The 16,543-nt window shown below is 39.7% G+C and overlaps 1 protein-coding gene across 1 annotated transcript; it reads right to left on the bottom strand.

Moving 5' to 3' along the window:
* Window positions 1-3,268: 3,268 nt before the first annotated feature.
* On the bottom strand, window positions 3,269-10,919 carry btbd10b (BTB (POZ) domain containing 10b). Its single transcript, XM_030095460.1, is given in 11 exon segments — window positions 3,269-4,314; window positions 5,239-5,349; window positions 5,443-5,640; window positions 6,590-6,710; window positions 7,424-7,526; window positions 7,702-7,732; window positions 7,735-8,016; window positions 8,430-8,498; window positions 8,501-8,557; window positions 8,560-8,624; window positions 10,645-10,919. Coding segments are annotated over 10 exon segments (1,323 nt in total). The 5' UTR covers window positions 8,579-8,624; window positions 10,645-10,919; the 3' UTR covers window positions 3,269-3,982.
* Window positions 10,920-16,543: the final 5,624 nt, after the last annotated feature.

The raw sequence follows: 16,543 nt of genomic DNA on the forward strand, positions 1-16,543 counted from the left end.
AGACTGAATGTGATCAGCAGCAGCTTGATTCTAAAAGTAGTGATGTAAGTTAGATAGAGTTGAGTTTTTCATGAAATTTAATTCTCAAAATAGATTTCCATTTTGTTGCCTCTATTCCTGCATGTAATAGATTAAATCAAGCTAACAGTACTGATTAAAAAAAAAAAAAACAAAAAAAACAATGTCATATATAAGGACATTTTTTGGAAACTAGATCTCTAAATGAAAAATGACTTTATCCTCCAGAGCTCACATTACAGATTAAACAGGATCAGAGGATGTGTGTGACCTCTCTGTGACCTCTCTGTGACCTCTCTGTCACTTCTACTACAACCATGATTTTGCACCATATCAGGATTTCTAAATTATTCAAAACAATTTAGAGACCGCTGGAAAAACAGCCAACTCTGTAACGTAAGGTGTTAAAGAGCTTTCTTGGACAATATTTGGTAATTCCTCCAAGGTTTTAGATGTAAATTGATGAGACACAGTTGAGTGGCGGAACCTCTGCCATACTGTTAACAGGGCTGTTATCCATTTCATAAAGTATAAACTGTGATTTTAGTAAATTTAACGGCATTTACCATTTTATTTCAACTTAACAATAAAAGTGGCACAAGATTTATTCATTTACAATATTTCGGCACTGATTTTGAATTTCCCAGTGTTTGCACTGCCATGAGAGCTGAGCCTGTCTCTTACAAGTCTCATTAACCGAGGTGAGCTCTCCCTCTGCTCTAATCTCTCTTATTAACCCGTCAAATGTGATTCTCAGTTGCCTTGTTCAGACGTCTGCACTGACCCTCAAACAAGCGAAGGAGCACCGCAGAGAGGTCCTCCTCCTGTGAAATCTTCCTGCTCACATCTCCTCTCAATTATTATTGATTTAAGTCAGATATTAAAGCCGCACCGCGTAAGGTGGAGGGACGGACTGAGGAGCAGCACGGGTGGGACTGAACTGCAGGTACAAGCCTTAAATATAATGATTACCGGTATTATTCCAGAGGTCAGTGACTCACAACCTTTGTCACAGGTGAAGTATGGGTCTTAACTACGGCACATAGAGTATCTAGACCATGTGAGGCCGTCTTGAAGATGAGGGCTGACGCCCGCGTGGCGACCCCGGTGTGCTCTGCTTGAATTACGGTTCTTCGATTCCATTTCTGAGTGAGAACGGTGGTGGAGCTCATTTTAACAGTGGACACTTCATCCATTATCAGTCTGCTGTAAAGTGCTGCTGATGACAGTGACGATCGATTCAAACTGCTACGAGTTAAAAATAAAAGATGGCTCATTCATCACAATAAGAAGAGGCTGGTTGGGCTTTATAAACCCTCAAACCAAAGAGGACTGTCTCCACTGTTGGAGCACTCATTCAAAAACTGCATTTGTACTGCTTATAATATAAAACCATCTTGTCAGGAGTGTCTATGGTGGTATAATTAACCAAAAAAAATGGTAATAAATTGTTTCTAGCCTCTTGTTTTTGGCAACTATTGGGTCACCTGTGACCTAGAGTGGACACTGAATGATGGCTCCGTAATGCACTAGCCAGCTGGGGTCTGCTCCTGTGACCGTCAGTTGGATGAATTGATATGGAACAAGTGTCTTTCCATTTGCCAGGTCTTAAACCTGTCGCTGTGTCAGATTGTACTTGACACGACCCGCATGATCAGGATGTGGTCTCACACACGGCGACCATCACACCAGGACACCACGTTCTCAGAGAGCTGCTATTGGAGGCTCCTGGAGTTTCTAAAAGTAGAACATGAGGCAGAGCTCTCACTGATCTAGTTTCAGTTGGGAGGGAACAGACTGTCTTTACTTTGGCGAAAACTGATTAGATTATGCTGGTTCAAGTCACCCGGGGGGGGGTTTTCTAGTCCAGCTGCTGCAGGTTTAGAAAACTAGGAGATGATCTCTAATGCACTGAAACTGTCATTTTTATGTCTGTATACGTTCAGCTCACACAGTGACATGTTATGTGGGTCTGTTCCTCCTCTCTGATCGCTCGCTGCTCTTTCCAGTGCAACTGGAAGTGTGTGATCCGAGCCTCTCAGCCCCATCAGCTCTGCAGTTTATTGCCTAGCTCGCTGCTTGATGCTTTCTGTAGCTGTTCTCTTTTTCTCTTGTGCCCTCTAACCCTCAAACGGTGCAGCAGAAACCTTTCAGCCTGGATCAGAAAAAGCCCCCCCCCACTGTCAACACTTATTGATTTTAGAATGTGCCTTGAGATGGCAGTTGTAATTGGCACTATTTAAATTAAACTCAATTAAATGACAAAATATAGAGAAGAAGCGCAGGAAAAAAAATCAAATCAACAAAAGCAGAAAAACTCTCATACCCCAGATTTCACAGTATCTTAAGGCTAAATACGGTGTTTTACAAGAAACTTCACCCGTGGCTGACGGAGGACACTGCCTCTATTTTCAAGATGAGGCTGATTTCAAAACCTATTAACAAATTGTGCATTTGCCCGTTACACTGCCTGTATTTCCTCTGTCACGTCACCTTAACACAACAGGGAAACACACCCCACCACATAAAAGGCTCATTATAAAGTCATTTCTTAGTTTGTCTATTCAGGTGGCGGTAATTCACATGGTGGGAAAATGCAGCTACAGAGCTACTATTGAGACATTTTATATCCAGGTTTTCCAGGTTTCTAAAAACTACACAATTCCAATTTTTACTTAAGGCACAGATGGCTAAGCTAAATCTTTTTTTTTTTTTCCAGATTAATTGATCCTTTACCATTGAACCCCTTCGTCATCAGAGGTTTCAGACAAAATGAATTCAAGTAATAGGATTTGCAAGACTGACAACCTGCTTTGTTACTGTGTTATAATCCAAAATTCACATTCATCATGGTTTTCAATGGAGAGTAAATTAATTTTTTGAGAAAATGGTCAATGATGCATAATCACACCACGTATTCTTTAAATGATGTCTATAGACTGAATCATATGAAGAAAACTCAACTCTCCTCCGGCAGTTCAATCCAACGAGGCAGATGTTTAAAAACCTCATTAGGAAGGTTTTAAAGGAACTTTCATAATTAACCAGTGAAGAGTGAAAATGTTCACATCCTCGCTGCTTTGTGTCTGCCTCTGGGCTCGGTCCTCCCTGCTACTCAGACCTACCTGGTTGAACGAAGGCAGAACAATGTCGACAACTTCATCACTTTCAGACCAACCCCTCCTCTTTTTACCGACAGTGAAACGATCAATGGGTTTCAATAATAGATTAAATATACAGCAATTACTTATTTTTCCTCTTTATTTGATGATTTTATGTTTTATTTTCAAACAACAATTTCAAGCTTTGAACAAAAAGACTTCGACCACATCAGCCTGTGCTCTGCTTAATGACTTGGCTGTGGGAGGAGCGTAACTTCACGTATCAGATCCGCCCGGTGACTACATGTCGCCGTCACAAGATTCACAGACGTCTGAGAGGAGTTCGGCACCAGATCATGACACTTAAGAGGTGATAGCTGATTTTCTTCATGACCACAATGTTTCCTTGTAAATCTTGTATCTCCTTCCCAAAGCACATTTTAGTAGTTAGGCCACCCATGATAAAAATTAAAATTATGCGCAAAGTAAAAATTTGTGATAAAAATAATCACACCGCAAGAGTGCTCGGCCAAACCCGTCAAATGAAAGTATACAATAACGCATGTAAATAATAATGTTAATACTATGTGTTTGAACAATTTTTCCACCAAATAAAAATAAATTCCTTTGGTCAAGTAAAAAACAAAATGAAAACAACAGTGAAGTCTTCCTTTCACCAGTCTTGTGTTCCTCGTTTCTTTTTCTACAGTCATCCAAGGTTCTTGAGGCTCTAAGGCTGCAAAGGAGGTGTCAAGGCAATATGGTTATGGTGCCCCTGGCGCTCCATGCTGCAGCATGCTGGGAGTGGGACGAGAAGGGGGGGGGGGGGGGGGGGGGGCAGAGGCATTGAGAGAGGAGCGTCCTCAGACAGCAGGTGAAGGTGCATCAGGATCGGGCTCGTTGCTGTAGTTGTTGCTGTAGTGAATCCCACTCGGTGGGTGATTGGGGAGGATGTCCAGTTCGTCCACCTGGGGCCCAGGGTGCATCACGACCAGCTGGTCTTGGGGGATGTCCGCAGCGGCTGCTGCCAAGTTGGTGATGGACTTCGACTTCACGCACTGAAAGTCTACGTGGCGGCTTTTGCCCTCCTCCTTTTCCCAGGACATGCGGATGAAGGGCCTCTGGACGTAATTGTAAATGACCTCCGGACGACCGCCCGGCCGTTTCTTCACCTTCTCTTTATACGTCGGGTAACCTGTTGACAGACAGGCGGCACGCCGACAAAGCCGTCAGCTCGGTTCAGGTTGAGTGTTGCTTGCTATGTATTCAACAATCCTGGGCTGAGAGTGCTTCAAGCTGCAGGTGAAGTGGATGACCACTTCAACTCCGACAAGGACTGGCCTCATTTCTCTCATCAGCTGGAAGTAGTGTACACTTTATCTAAACCCACAATGAAACTTTCTCTTCTCAGTTGCACGGCAAGAGAAAGTGTCATTCATCTCACCCTGACGCATCTGTCAAGTGTGTAGACATAACACACATCTCCATCTTCTATAAACAGCGTTTCGACCTGATGTTACAACACCTGCAGGTAAACTCAGGGGTCCAGACTGAATGCAGAGACTTCAATCCCTGTGATCTGGTACAATGAAATATGATATAAATACTGCAGGCAAGGTTTTATATCTGCAGTTTGTTGCATGCTTTTGTACATCCATCATTCATGGGCTGAATGTAATCATGCGACATGCTTCAATTTCAATGAAATCAACATGAAATTCTGCCTGTAACACTTAACAATGTGTTGTGTGCAAATGGAAAGTCACCCATTTGATGATAGTTGTGAAACATGTTTTTCTGTACTTTTTCCTGTATTCGCAGTAAAAAAATTTTTGAGATTCTAACTTTGGGTCAAATCACAATGTCTATTTTTCACTGTGGTCAAACATTTGATGACAGATGTCTACAAAGTGAGGTCTTTTTCATTAATTTTAACTGTTTTGCTCCAATCTGCCACTTCAATACAATAACATAGTGAGACAATTGTAATTTCTGCCTCTCTTCACAACAACTGTCTTCTGTTTAAAACAAAGGATATATTTATTTATAACTATCATTAAATATATTTTACTAATGTTGTCTTACACAGATGTATTTGTCATTGGAGAGTTCAGCTTACCTTCAATGCCCAGTCTTATTTTCTTCAATCCTCTCTCCTTTAAAACTGATTTGGCAACATCTCGGTTTTCAATGTACTTGAAAAATCTGTACAGTTTTGTGCTGTAAATAACTGCAGAGAAAAAAACAAGATGTTTATGGTATGTTATGGTAGGTCCGTGTTTTTGCCGCTGCATGAATCTGTTTTCTATCAGTGGTTACGTACTCTGTGAATACTCTTCCCCCATTTGAGGTGGATACTCTTCGTCCCAGTCCACCACGTCGTCATCAGTAAGGACTACAATGTGACACTCCCTCTCTCCACTCTGAGCGCTGGTCACCATCAACGGCAGGACCATTTCCTCAAGGTTAAAACTCAAATGACGCCGAGCTCCGTCGTTGGACAGCTCATGAATCAGGGCACCTGTTGAGGAGAGGAAATGTGAATTTGCTGCAGCAATTTGAGCTGTGTGCAAGGAACACCGAATCAAAATAAAAGCGGAGAGGCGTAAACACTGACGCAGGAAGCTCATACGTATAATCAATCACACGCTCTGCCATTCATGCATCAGAAACTTTCACCTTTTCCCCAATGCTTTAGAAGGAAATTTATGAATTTTACTGCTTAGTGTCTAGATCTCTAGATTGGTGTTGATGGTATATAAACATTTTATAATCCCTGCATGCAAGCAAAGAAATAATGGTGCAGCGCCAAAACGCCCTAGGTAAACAGAAATTGATAGCTTTCCCTATACTGCAGTGCTGCCTGCACCATTAAAGAGTTCAGGGCACTGAAGGAGAAATCCTGTCCAAAGAGTCTGAATCCTGTCCAAACAAATGCTGCCACTTCCAGGCAGCTTTCTTCCACAGACGCACAAAAAAAAAAAGAAAAACTAATAAAAACCAAACACAAGCAGTAACTTAAAAGTCACTGCAGTAAACTCACAGGCTGTAAGGCATCTTTTCACAAAATAAACACATTTAGAAGCTGAAGTGCCAGACAGAATCATATCAGTAATGGTCCAGTCACTGCACCCGAGGCGAAGGGTTTCCTACGGCCTCCTAACTGTATTATAATAATGAACACATGTACAGTACAAAACAATAACAACCGTATTAATGACATGTAAATACAGGCAATTATACCCACTATGATGACTGACTTTTTTGTGGCTCTTTATCGACGATAAATAAGAGAACGCTGACCTAAATCAACACCGATCATGACTCAGCGATCATGTGCTCCAGAAAGTACAAGTCATCTGCCACGCTGTGTAAGACAGCAGAGGGCAGACGTGACAGGGCAGCGCTGCTCTCCTGGACTCAAACCGTCACTCGTCACGTGTTACACTGACCGCTTCAGCACTACTCACTGAGGTCTCTGCATTTGATGGTGCTGTAGTCGAAGGAGATGCATAGATAGTCACAAGCCTCCCGCAACTCAGGGATAGAGATTCCATCAGGGCAACGGATAATCCCAGATTTGTAGTAATCCTGCAAATTAAGAAAGAAATCACAAAGAAAGCAGTCATTTCAGATGTCACAAAGACTGCACATGTGAACACACACCTCATGAGTGAGACATAAACATATCTCTGTAACAGGATCTCACTGTGAGCTTTTGGTCGTTTAATAGATCTGAAGTTGCTGAACAAGCAGCACGCATTCATTCAACTGTTAAACTGTTATAAAAACACAGGACAAAGGTAACTTCAGTTAGTAAGGAATTTATATCAAACAGTTGCCTGATATGTTGCGTTATCTGCGTGCGTCAGGAAATGCCAAAGCAAACAACTTCACGTCCAAGTTTTGTCACTGCCTAATACTGTAAATTTCACATCCTGAGCAGGATAAAAAGGCATTTTTCATAGGGTGTCAGTGTCACGACACCCAAAGTACTATGACTATAAACTTTTACAAGTGTTCAGATTCCTTCAGTTATCATCAGTCAAATAATCTTTTTGTTGTTGTTGAAACAATGCATCACTCGTTTCTTCCCTCAGAAACAAAGTAAATGATTTCTTTATACTCTACTAAGAGTGTGTGCATATTGAAACATTGACTGATTTCTTTAAATTGGGCTTCAATGGAAATGGTCCTGTTTTAATGGTTAATCTGAAAGCTTGCTGTATTTATCAATACGCTATTTTTAATGTGAGCTCAACTACCATTAAAATATATTCAGACGTCGAGAGAAAAGAAATTACCAGAATTGCTCGGAAAACCGTTGAGCTAATGCCCTCCGCCACCTCATACTCGCCCTTGTCATTGGGCCGTGTAAAATTGTGTTCTCTGCCGGATCCAAACATTCTGGTTGGGGGAAAAAAAAAAAAAAAAAAAAAAAAAAAAAAAAAGGAAGATATTTATTTTCACAACGCAAACCTTCACAAACACATATGTAGAGATGTAATTTATAACTAAAAAAATGAATAAATATGAAAACTATTAAGGGACATAGTATGAGGAGGATTAACGTGTACTTTACCTGCCCAACATGGTATTGGGCTGTGCGGTGAGATGGAAGGGTCTACGACAAAGCGCGTGTTGTCAACGATTAGAGTGACTCTCTCTGAAGTCCTCATGTTTCGGTTTCCAACGGTGGCACTTGCGCCTCCTTCTTTAGCGTTCTCGTAGACGAAAACCATCTCTCCAACTCCCAAGCTTTTGAAAGTGCCTTCAGTACTTGACAAGCTACTGTTGCGACTGCTCACCACCCCGCTGCTGCTGGAGCCGCTGGGTGAGATCCTCTGAGGCCGGGGACTGCTGGGCCTCGAGGACGGCCCACCATCCCGTTCACGGTCTAAACACAGAAAGTCAGAACGATGACAGTTTCCATTCATCACATTAGATGGAAAAATATTAAACTCAACGGAAACAATTACTGCTAAACATCAGCAATTGCTTGTTAATTTGGAATTGGCTGTATGGTGAAACATTCTTTGGTGGCTTTGTGTTTGAGCTTCTAATCGATTCTTTCAAATAACCCATCTGAAACATCCACCTCACTCTGAACACGTATCCTGTATGCCAGTCAAAGTCCAAGCAATTCTGCTCTTTAAACAGATGAATCACCTCTTCTTTTGATCCCACTCACAAACAAAAACATCAAAGCGATAACCCACGGTGATCTGTAGGTTGATAAATGCACACAGCTGTTCTCAGTGTTGGCTGCTGACATCCAAATAAGCCTCTATTCTTTCCATGCATACTCACCACTGTTGTATTGGCGGGTGGGTGAAGTGACGTTACGAATGCAGGGAGTTAGCTGGCCTTCTCTCTCTGTGAAGAGTCCCTGGAGCGGTCACTTGAGCGGCGGCGGTCACGTGAACGGTCACAGCCCCACTGGCACCATGCAGGCTCATCTTCCTCTGCTCTGCCTCCGCTCGAGATGCTTGGGCCTGACTGCTGGTATCAGGATTAAAACAAGTAATGGTCAATAATATTGCAACACCAGAAGGTCATTCTATTTTCAGAGCGGGTTGTTAAAAAATTTTGCATAGAAATGAGTACCAGATCATGGGACGGATTTCAATCGACAAGCGCAAAATCCAGCGTTTTCTTACAGTTAGAAGTACCTGTAAAACACGTAAGTCTCAAAGGTGGTCATGACAACAAGCTTGAAAAAAAGGCCCCAGAAACATATCTGATAACAAGTTGAACCAGATGTACCACATTCTGCAAGCTTTAAGAAAACAGAATGACACACACGATAAGCATGCAGCCTTGGTGCCATCACCACTGATGTATAATCCAACACAAATGAAAACAGAATTAAGACACTTTATTTTGCATTATATCAATAACCTATGACCTGAAAGGAGTACACAAGAGGAGAAAGACAATTCATCTGATACGTGAAATGACAAAGAAAAGAATGAGAGTGATTGATCTATGGACCAGATAAAAGTTATTATCACATAAGGTGACAAGGAAAAATGCTCATCTTGTCAAAAAAATAATGTGAACACATAAAAAGGTAAACCTTTGTGTGAATAAACCCTTGTGACCACTGAAAAACATTACAATGAGTGAAAAAACTGATAAATATATGCAAAGGAAATCATGTAAGACTCTGTGGCTTTGTCCAGTACAGTAAGTTAAATGCCACAAATATATAAAAAAGACTTGTACATTATACATTATGATAAAACAACTCGCTCAGCCTCATTGGGCTTCTACATAAGAGTACTTTTAAGATGATATAGACCTGTACACTAAAAATCATCTAACACAAATGATTGAAAAGTCAACTAAATCACAGTTGATACGGTCTCACAATGAATCACTACTTATTTTAATGACAGATGTAGATGTAGACATAGAGACATAGTTCCACTGCAGAGGTTTCAATTTTATTTTCTTAAAATGGGGCCATGTTTCAGGGAAACCTCAGTGAAGGGAAGTGAAATATTTTACCAAAAGAGTTTGTACATCAGCTAAGTCTGTGTGAATTAGTTATTGGGGCAGTTCAACCATACAGTGGCAGGAGGGGTGTTGTATCTGCACTTAAGAGTCTAGTGTATCAAATAGCATTGTAGTGTTCTGTAAGAGTGTTATACGTTTTAAGTTAAGCAGAAAAAATAAATTTAGTCCATCTTGGCAAAATATATGAATATTTGCAAAGACATGAAATATAATACAGCTTTGAATAGAAATTGATAACAGAATAACTTTGGCGTCCACGCCAGACAATTAGACAAAGATGACTGCCTTAAAAAAATGCACAAAATGTTTATTCATGATTGGATCAATTTAACATAAGATAAGAAACAGACACTAGATGGGTATCACCTGTTACATTTCAACTTCTTTGCAGCATATGTTCTCACCAGCAGTAACTATCATATCACATCTTACTTATGAAGTCTTACAGATTTTCATCTAGCTCACCGCAAAAGCTTTCCAAGTCTACGAGGTCAGCTCGTACCCATTTCAGAGGTGACAGAGTTACTGGAGTTACAGTCATATGACAGAATCTGATCTGGATCTTTCACTGTTCATAATCTGGTCGACAGCTAACGATGGAATCAACAAGTCACACGGATCCCTGAACAGCCCCCAGCAGACCACTAGGCTAGCTGCTGACTGCTAACAAAATACCGATACTCTACATACACGTGCTACCGACTTCAATTTACAATAGATACCACAAAACAACAGTTATTGTTAAAAGGCTGTGTGAGCATCAATAACCTCACAATATAATACTGCTCTCAGATTGAGTCAGCCTACGATTAGTCTCCATACTTTTCTGTGTTAGCATACTAGCTGGCTAACATTAGCTAGCTGTGCTAGCGGTTCGGTACAACAGAATTTACATAAAAATCCCAGACGGTACCAGGGCTAGTGAAATAGCTCGATTAGTAGCAACACATAATGGCGTAAAGGGTTTGTGGAGTTATTACAGAAGAAGAAAGGAGATGAATACCTGTCTGGCTACGGTTTCCGCTGTGGTATAATCCCAGTGTCTCTCCTACTAACCAGCCATCTCCTTTCAAAACACCCAGCCAGCTGACGCACGACGTGACGACCGTTAAAGGTTCCGACGTGCTGACGCAAACGAAGCTTGGATATAAAGCTGCTGCCACATGCGCTGTTTGTTCTCCAGCCGTCTGTCTTATGAGCGAAATGAAAATAGAAAAATGTTGTAAAGGAACAGGATATGAAAGATTTATTCCTCAGAACTACGCGAGGATGACTACTTTTTTTCCCTAAAAAGGAAAAACATGACGAGGGAACCTCGCAGATCTCGCGATATCACGCGAGAACCACGCGTCTTTTTTTCCTTTCTTTTTTTTTTTCTGGCCATATTCAGAAACCCACATGAAATCCTCTCTGAGCTTAGCCTACAGTCAGGCTGTATTCACATAGATAAGATGATTTGAAAGCAAAAAAAAAAAAAAAAAAAAAAAAAAACCTCATAAACAGCTTTAAATAGGGTTTCCGAATAAGGATAAAAACAATCCTGAAAACTGTGATACACAGATGCAGAAGATAGTTAACCACCACTCTCCCCAAAACCACCAAGTCAGTTTTCTTTATGGCTAAATTGATGTATATATATTTTTTGAATGACATAGAATTTTAAATTGACTGTAAATAAAGATCCCACTAATATGCTCCAGTGCTTTGATACCAGGTAGATGAAACGCTTCAAACCTCTTATTTGTATGATCAACTGCTCCCAGAAGACATGGAACTAACTGCATTAGTCTTTACAGAAAGATATCCTTCATCTAGTCCCAAGGGGATACTGAGTACTAGATTCAGCCATCCAACTATAACATGATGGGAAATTTGACTTGGATATTGTTGCAATATGGTAAAAAAAAAATATGCAAAGATTACCAAAAACCTTCCTTTTGTATCAGAGACAAGACAGCAAGAGTACATTCAAGAAGAGCGATGAAAGTTGTTTCAGAGAAAGACAGAGCGGGAACAAAGCTTGACACCAGCTTTTATTGGAAAGACGTCAAGCTGGTTTGTTGAGAATTGTGAAGAATTTGAGCATGGCACTTGAACAAGTACTTTGTTTGCAGTGATTTTCAACAAGAGGTGATGTACGCTGCTCCAGAAATGTGAAATACAATTTATGAGAAGTAGACTGAAACAATAAAAACAGACTTTAGATCCTGACACAAAAGAGAGCTCCAGCTAGATATTCATCACATGAAACCAGGCCATGTCTTTTTCTTTACCAGAAAACTTTATTTTTGATGAATTGCCACATGAAGCAATAAAAAATGTGTGGATGTGTTTACTCTTCATTTTTTCAGTAATCACTGTTACTGTAAGCTGTTTCTTTTTGTATTTCCTAATTTGAAGAAGTTTGAAACAAGAAAACATCTGCGTCACATGGCTTTTACGTACAAAAGAAATATTTTTGAAATGGTTTACAGTGTAATGTTTACTGACATTTATATTAGGAAATTGTATCAGAAAGGAAAAAAAAAACCCCTGACCTGCTCCCATGGAAAGTACAAACAATAATATGAAAGAAGTCAAATTAGAATAATATATATATATATATATATATATATATATATATATATATATATATATATATATATATATATATATATATAAACAATGACAAAAAGAAACAACAACCCTTTCCGATAATTAATTTCTGAGGCAATTGTTAAGACTACATGGAAAGATAATGTGCAAGTGATGCAGTACACATAATGCATGCAATCCTTTTTCATTGGTCCATTTTCTTATAAAATGAAAAGTTGTAAACAACATTTATACAATCTTTGATATGTGCAAAATGAGGAAAGTCAACTAGTTAATTCTTCTTCTGTATGTTTGCTTGATGGGTGGTTGTTGATTCCAATCAAAATGAAAACATTGTAAACAAATTTCATAAACTGAAGAAAATCTATATTATTACCCAACAAGTAAGAGTCAGGAAAATATAAATACATTAAATAAATAAGAAATAAAATGTGATGCAAATTATATAAACTATTAAATAAACAAAAGTAATTCAAAAACAATAACAATAAGAATTATTAGATTTTCTATTTCACACAGCACACTCAATATCTCTGAGATTGTTTTCAACCTTTTTTTATACTTGATCCTAAAACATCTTTGGGGAAATATATTTAATATGTCCTGATTGTCCACCTTGTGATTTGGAGCTGGAAACGATTACATCCTTTAACTTTTCCTGAAGCCAGTCCTGTCGTTCTCCCACTTGTTTGTGTTCCTGAACGTTGTGCATAAGCTGCACTTCACTGATGGTTCTTTTTCTGCAGAAACATCAAACACCAAAGTTACCTCAAGGATTAAATCCATCATTTATTTTAGCTATGATAATTATTCAACATCAAATAGATATATTTTTTTTTAATTAACTTATTTCACATCATGAAGGCCAAGTTAAAAACAAGCGTTACCTCAGGGGTCTGGCCTCTGTGTGGAAACTGAGGAAAAAGACAATCAGAACCAGTATTTCCAAGTGCCTCAAAGGAAACATGTTGGCTAATTGGAGAAGAAGAACAAAAAAGATTATTGATCAAGTACAAGTCTTCTTGGAAAAGAAAATCCCTTTATATTCACAATGGAATATGCAAACACTGTTACTCCATTCTTACCAGATCCGTTGTCCTTATATCCAAGAAAAAGTAGTCCAGCAGCTGCTTGTGACAGGACCCAATCAGTCAGGGAAAGAAGTCAAACTTGTTGATCAGTCGTTCGTGCGGGGACGGCTCTCTCCTTTATATACAGCAGCCCTCCCCTGGTCATCAATGAGCCATTTTCACTGTTGATGTTGATGTCACTTTTCCAATGCATCAATGGGAACAGGCATCTGCATGACACCACCTCCACCACAATTCACCACTAACTCATCTTTCAACACCTTTGGAAAGGCCCCCGTTTGTCCCACTGTTTTTGAGCCCATTCCATTTTTGTCTTTCTTGCTGAATAATGAGACTTCTGCCATAACACATAAATGTTTTCTTCAAGTGTGGTAGTCTTGGAGAAACAAATCCCTGTATTGGTCAAAGTATTTGTAATTGGCTTTGCCTCATGCAATGGGACCGCAGTGAAAACATATACTCTTTGAAATGGCCATGACTGTCATGCTCAATTTATCAGCAATGCAATTTATTTTACGGTTCATCTCATGCAAGCATGTAAAGGTCAGCGAGAGGGGCAACTGGATGAGTCCAAAGGGTATGAAGCAGACTAATCCCGCGCAGGTTAACGGCTAAGATCAACCAGAGAAACTCTCAGACGAGCTAATCCAGTAAAACTTGATGCATAAAGTTTATGGAGGCCGGTGACTCCAATGAGTTTCCAGGGATTTTAAAAATTAGATGTCAATGTACACACGATGACCAACACAATTTTAAAATGTTACTTTACTTGTAGATCATATAAATGTGCTGAATATTAAGGACAGAAACCCGTACACTCACACTTAATGTACGTCTATATAACAATTCCTTTAGCATAAATAAAACAGAGTGAAATGTTTCTGTATTTACAGTACATCAGCTGTAGAAGACTGTAAATGGATTTACACAGCCGTCCCAGCAGCAGATTCTCTCAAGTCTTCAATTCTGCAGCGACGACTCAAGCATTTGAAAAACATACATTGAGCTCCTTTATAAATGTATAGTATCTCAGTTGTGTGGGGCACGGGTTATGGATCACCTTGTCACAGTGTCACAAGGTGCATTAGGTAACCATGAAAGACGTTTTCTAAATGTGGAGGAGGAATGGCTATGCTATGACTGAAGGAATAGGTGCCACTGAAGGACCTATATCTCACTGTCATTTAAGGGTCACGATAGACACCTTCATGTACTTCTTCAGCCTTGATCTTTTATTCTTTTTTTCTTGATGTGATATGCATTCTTACATGTGGCGACAATGCTTCTAATGTCCACTTGCATACAATTGCAGGCTTATTCAATTTTTAGTAATGTAAAACCATGAGAGAATGCCGTGGGAACATTAACCACACCAGTTCTGATGATCCTCTTAGAGATGTATCCTAGCAGGGGCTCCATCCATCTCCAGGAGAAAGAAGAACCATAATACATGTAGGGCCATATAGGCAGCCTGTCACTTCATCAGCCCTCTCCACCCTGCGCATAAACAGGACTCAGCACCACCACCTGTGGCTTCAACTGGGCTAGATTTCTTTGCACACGTGTAGTATACTCGACCAAGCAGCTCTCATTACCTCATGCGGTCACAATGTGAGCCATCTAAGTTATGGTATGCCGCTGGTGTGCAAGAGGGCTTGACAGCGACTGATGGGAAGAATTGCATGTAAATCTTTAACTCGGGTCACCCCCATGTCACAACGAAAGTAACGCACATAAAATGACTCATCCCTTTGAACTATTTTTAAATCTGTTGGCTGTAAATAGGCCACCTCTGCACATTTTAGGGTTCTTTTTGAATTATAGTTATTTTTTTCATTCAAATTTTTAAATGCTGTTATTCAAAGTAATTGAGTCATTTTTTTAATAATGGATAGTATTCTTTGTCTGTACATTATCAATAGTTATTGACAATCAAAATATGTCAGTTGAATTCATTTTAAGCCCCTGATTTTGTCATGTTTGTGATGGATCCATTTCTCTAGCCTCTGTATTGTATGTTTGAAGGTATGAAAGGACACCAGTACCATATAATGCTTTCCCTGAAATCTATAAATGGAGTTACTTTTTTCATGAAATGAGGTCACCTCGCTTGAAGGTATCATGTAATGACACAGGTTATATTTAGCTGGTTGACATCATGCTACCTTTGCTTTTAAAACCAAACAAACACATAGCACATATCTAAATCATACCAATTGGATGAGAATTTATTGCTTATGAAGCAGCTGGAGTTCAGCGCTGCAATAAATCTTTCCCATGTCCGTTGATCCAAGTCTTCTTGGAGCTTCTCAACAGTTCATTTGCCAAACCAAATGTTTTATTCCCCCGTGAAACAGGGGTTGCGGGGATATGCCAGTCTTGTCAGTGCCATTTTATGTGAATACTCACACCCACATCAATCTATCACACAGTTGTTGCAATTCCCATCTGACTCCCGGGCACAGGTGCTGGCGGTGTCAGATTAGTCGCCAGTGTCTCCCAGCGGCTGCACACAGACTAAGAAGAAGAAAGAGCCAACTGGAACTGGTCAGTTTTTTTTTTTCTCCATTATCAGAATAATCATCAATATTGCTCTCATGGCCACCCTGTGTCCAATTTCTCGAGGACTTGTTTTAATGTTCATTTTTCTGTAAATGAGATGTACGCCAAATAATTTACACTGCACAAATGTATCTATTGAAAAATCTTAGATGGTTAAAAAAAATAAAATTGACTTACATAAACATTGTTTTTTTTCCCCCCAACTGGTCACATACATGCATTCATAGACTAAATAGAAAAAGAACATTTCTAAAACACACATCATGAAAGAACTGGAATTACAAACAGACTTCAGTTCTGCACATCTGTTGTGGCAGAGAGCGAGAATGAAGTATAATTTCGTGTGTTGTTTTTCCTGGGCCACCTGTGCTTTGTGACATTTTGTTGATGGCTGTAATGAGAAACAGACATGGAGAGGATGAGAGGGGTCCTCAGTGATGATGAAGGTGGATTTTTTATCATCAACCAGCAGCTGTAAAACTCAGATAAAGAAATTTAACGAACCAGGTATTTTGTCACATTTGCTTTTAAAAGAAGTTTGTGAATTCAGCCACAGAAAACAACGCAGCCTCGGCTTTTATCAACATATTGAGAATGTTAACTTATAAGGAAGTTGCTACAGAAAGACTCTGTACTGCATAAAAAACAGGCCTC

Source organism: Salarias fasciatus, chromosome 1 (genome assembly GCF_902148845.1).
Source record: "Salarias fasciatus chromosome 1, fSalaFa1.1, whole genome shotgun sequence".
NCBI classification, from domain to species: Eukaryota; Metazoa; Chordata; class Actinopteri; order Blenniiformes; family Blenniidae; genus Salarias; species Salarias fasciatus.